The sequence below is a fragment of the Buceros rhinoceros genome, unplaced genomic scaffold (genome assembly GCF_000710305.1).
Source record: "Buceros rhinoceros silvestris isolate BGI_N320 unplaced genomic scaffold, ASM71030v1 scaffold46734, whole genome shotgun sequence".
NCBI classification, from domain to species: Eukaryota; Metazoa; Chordata; class Aves; order Bucerotiformes; family Bucerotidae; genus Buceros; species Buceros rhinoceros.
This window is the reverse complement of record NW_010410860.1, coordinates 17147-21408: the sequence shown is the minus strand read 5'-3', so window position 1 is coordinate 21408 and position 4262 is coordinate 17147. Positions and strand designations below refer to the sequence as shown.

Here is a 4262-nt window from a genome sequence, read left to right as displayed (position 1 = left end):
AATGTGTATCGATGGGCACCTAGACTCTCCAGAGAGACTCTTTGAGAGAGAGCAATAAACTCTCTGGAGATCTCTTGCATCAAGGTGCTTGTAAAAACAGGCTAGAGTCTCACTGTGAAGTATTTGAGTAGCAAGTTCCTCTAGTAAGTAACGAACACTAACCTGTGTTGACCGACTTTACTGTATATGCATGTATTGAATTAGTGTGTGTGTTTTCATTAAATGCCTCTGCCCCAGGAGGTGGAACTCCTGGTTCAGATGCTCAAGAGACCGGTCATTTTCACGGTCTGATTCTGTCTGAGGTATAGCCAGTCTTTGGCTGTCGGTATTGTCATCAGCAGACCACCAAAATGATTCAGTGGAGGTCCCTGTGCACGAAGAATCTTTACACGGTTCATACATAGTTCCAGGACTTCCTTGCTCATTTGCAGTGTCTTCATTTTTATTCAACAAGCTTGTGTCGGATCTCATCTTTGCAGGTCATTTGACTAAAAAATGTTGTGCTCTTATTTAGGTTCAGCTAAGGTCCTAAAAATTACCCTCTGATTGTTAGTCCAGATATAATGCTCTCAAAATCGCTTTAGAGCACTTATTTGGTTAATATGTGCAAAAAGTTTTGTAATCCCTTCTACTTAACTTTACTCAAATCTTGTCCTTTCTGCTGTGTTATATTTATGTGTTCTTGCTTGCTTTTCATTATAGTTTCATTAAGAGGAATATGCCCTTTTAGTGAGACAACGTTTTTGATAGAGGTTGCCTAGATTTACATGTCAGAGGGGAAAATCGACATTTAAATGTGTGGCGATTGCTTATCATTTCATGTTGTCAGAATATGTGTTACTTCTGTATACCACTTCTCATTTGACTGCTCTATCTTTAATGTTCGTATGTGTACCTAAGTGCTAGATATTAAACTTTTTTTTTTCCCTCCAATAGTCAGGACAAAGAATCTTTGTTTCTGTAACCTGGGTGCCATTAGAAGAAGGAAAAGTCAGAGAACTGGTAACTTTTATTGTTAACGGCATTGTAAAGCATCAAGCTGTGCTGCTGGGTGTTGCTGAGCAGCCTCTGAAGAAAAAGGTGTGTGTGTGCCTGTTATATGTGTTAATTCTGTTACTTTGGCATAGCTGACACAGCTGGTGTTTTTACTAGTAGAGAATTCAGTGAAGGAGAATTAAAAATTGAAAAATGATGCTATCTGTGGGAATGCCCATTGTCTTCAAATTGTTTCATCTGGATTGGAAAGTAGATACTGGTTCGTTACAGCTTAGAGAATAAAACTAAAACATAATTCAAAAAGCTGTTTTCAAGCCTGGAAATAACCTGTGGTCCATTTTGGACAAGGTGTTCTTTTTGTAGTATTTTTAGACTTTGAATGAATACACCTAGTAACGTTCACTTTTACATATAAAAGTGTACAGAAAGTCAGCATAATAACTGTTATTTATGATTCTTTTTCAGAAGAGTCTTTGGGATACTATAAAAAAGAAAAATTCTTCAGGAACATCTGCTACAATTAAAAGAAGTGCTTCGAAAGTTAAAAATGTTAATAAAACCTTTCAAGTTTCCCAGAAGGTGGATAGACTTAGAAGCCCGCTTCAGCCATGTGAAAATCAGAACACAATGCAAAATAGTATGTCCCCTGGAAATGACTTTTTCGTTGACTCAGAAAATAAATTGCCAATATCTCCTATTACACCAGTGCTAGAAGAAGATCATAATACTGTTTGCACACCACTTGCAATGAGAAGGTCGACTGCATCTTCGGACATCTCTGCTACTGTCAATGAGGAGTTATTGCCTGAAATAGTCAGCTGTGGCGTCAAGAAATTTGTTAACGAGCACAATGAATTAAAATCTGAAAGTGCATACCGCTCCTCTGGATTAGCAGGACTGCCAGCTTCAAACTGTGAAGGGATTCTTAATCGTAAACTCTCGCCTGTCTGCACGCCTGAGCACTCGGCATCTGTGCCTGTTTTAAGTACAAGGAGAATTTTAAGTCCAGATTCTTTTGTAAATGATAGTTATCAAGTGGGTACAGATATACTAGAGCAGCCCATTCCAATTCTGTCACCTGACCAGTTCGTGAAAAACAGCTTGTCAGATAAGCAGCCACTGACTCCTAAACCTGAGGCAGCTTTAATATCGTCTACTACAGAGACGTATGTTGTAAAGAAATGCCTACCCTCAAAATGGAAAAAAATTGGAGATGTAGAGACAAACCCTCGTGTTCATATAGAACACAACTTAAACCAAGTCTTTGAGATATGGAATGTAGAATCACAGGTACTTCATTATGACAAACCCAATGAAAATCACTTGAGTCTTCCCTCCACAGAGGAACTTCAGAGTCGCAATTCTTCTCGGAGAGAACAACCAAAAAAGCGTCCAGTCCTTTCTGCCACTGTCATAAAAAATAAGCCTGATGCTGGTGAAGAAGAAAGGTTGGAAACCCTCCAGCCAAAATCTAAAAAGTGCCTTAGCAAAGCAATAATGGAATGTGCTAATGTGGTGCCCATACGTACAAAAGCAGAAATATCTAAACGTCTTCCAGTTATAGATCCCATTTCAGCTGAAAATAAGTGTCACGATGATAAAGTAAATCCATCTGCTGCTGGATCAGCTTCTTTGTGTCGTAAAAGGAAAAGTGAAATATATGTAGAAAACAGCAGAGCTACAGCTCCAGTGAATGTGGAAGAAGTGGAAAGAAAAAGAACTTTTATATCTAGCGTGGACAATAAACCCCATGCTATGATGAGACCACCAGCCTTCAAACCCACAAAGAGAGAGAGAGCAGGACAGAGAAAGAGAGCTGGTGAGCAGTATTGTCTACATCTATCACTTTTGAAAAGATGCCTAAGAAATTTGTATGGCAAACTGTACTGTCTAGGAACAGTCAGGACTATTTTATTATATCTCTGCAATGCAGCCCTGTGCTGTTTGTCAGATATTATCTGCATCTTAAAAATTGGAAAACTAGGTCAGAGTTTTGTTTATCTAATGGGCTTCAAATTTACTTTATTCTTTTGTAAACCTCATGAATGACAGTAACAGGAAAAGTACCTGCCAGTTCTTGAGCTGAGCCTTTGTTATGTAATTCAAATTTACTGGAAAATTATTCACTGCACGAGGTATCTGTCGTATGTACACTCACAATTGTGAATATTTGTCTCCATTGCTGTTGTCACGTTTTCAAATATGTTCCCAAGTTTCATTCACTCTGCCTGCTTATTACTGTCTGATTACCTTGTTCTCAGTCTCGTGCAGATCCTTCTGACTTTACAGTTTGCCAATACTTTGTTGCTTGAAGATCAGAATAAGTTGACTTCTTACATTTTGGTGTATTTCAGGTTTTCTAAATTTTCTAAATTCAGGTTTTCTGGGTTATTTTTGTTCATCCGTTAGGGTAGGGATAGATGGGCTGGCCAAGGAAGTATTCTGGGGGCCCAAAATTACTTTGGTGTCTCTTAAGCCTAGTTGTAGAACACAAAATTGTGACAGCTTTGAATTATGTTCTTCCTGAGAACTGTGGCCTAGTATTCGTTTAATTACACAGGTGTTGTCCCTAGACGTCACGAAGAAAATCTAAACTAAAAGTTAACTTTGAAATGCCCATCATTAATCCATTGGAGATCCAACTTTATTGAAAATTATCAGAATGTATTTAAAAATTATTAAAAGTGCATGAGAAATTGGAATTACTTCTTTGCTTCTAGAATTGAATGTGCCATGAAAAACACTACTTCAGCTAAGCAGGAGGGTGAAACCTGATGTATGATCTCTATCTCTATTGGTTCTGAAGTACTGTCTTCTCAGGGCTTATCAGATAGCAACTGTAGTCCATCTGCAACAGCATAGCTTTTTAATTCTTCATTTGGTGTCGATGTAACAGAGTGATTGTGCCTAAAGTGTGTATCTTTACATGTCGAGAGTTCAGAAAGCCTAGATCTGCATTTTTCCATGTGTTATTTAAGTCCTTCTACCGCTCTGGTGGATATTAGTAGCTAATGCCTTGGTGCCTACCTATTACAAGTTGGGCTGCTCTGAAATGGGTACCAGAGTAGTATGCAATCTAACTGTGGAAAGAGGTGAGTAAACCCTAAAATTCATACTCTTGCCCCAGTACACACTTTCACACGTTCTAATGAACATTTTTACCAATTAGCTTAGTGATTCTAGCAATATGATAATGAATTGCAAACGGTACATTTCCTTAGCATATGGAAGAACTGTGAAATACGATAGCGCTTATTTACTCTTAA

General features: G+C 38.2%; 1 protein-coding gene across 1 annotated transcript in view; it reads left to right on the top strand.

Moving 5' to 3' along the window:
- Positions 1-936: 936 nt before the first annotated feature.
- Positions 937-4262, top strand: part of LOC104493113 (abnormal spindle-like microcephaly-associated protein homolog) — a gene marked incomplete at both ends in the record, with an annotated part of 20440 nt that continues 17114 nt past the window's right edge. Inside the window, 2 exon segments of the mRNA XM_010135742.1 lie at positions 937-1080; positions 1462-2815. Of these exon segments, the coding sequence (XP_010134044.1) occupies positions 937-1080; positions 1462-2815 (1498 nt within the window).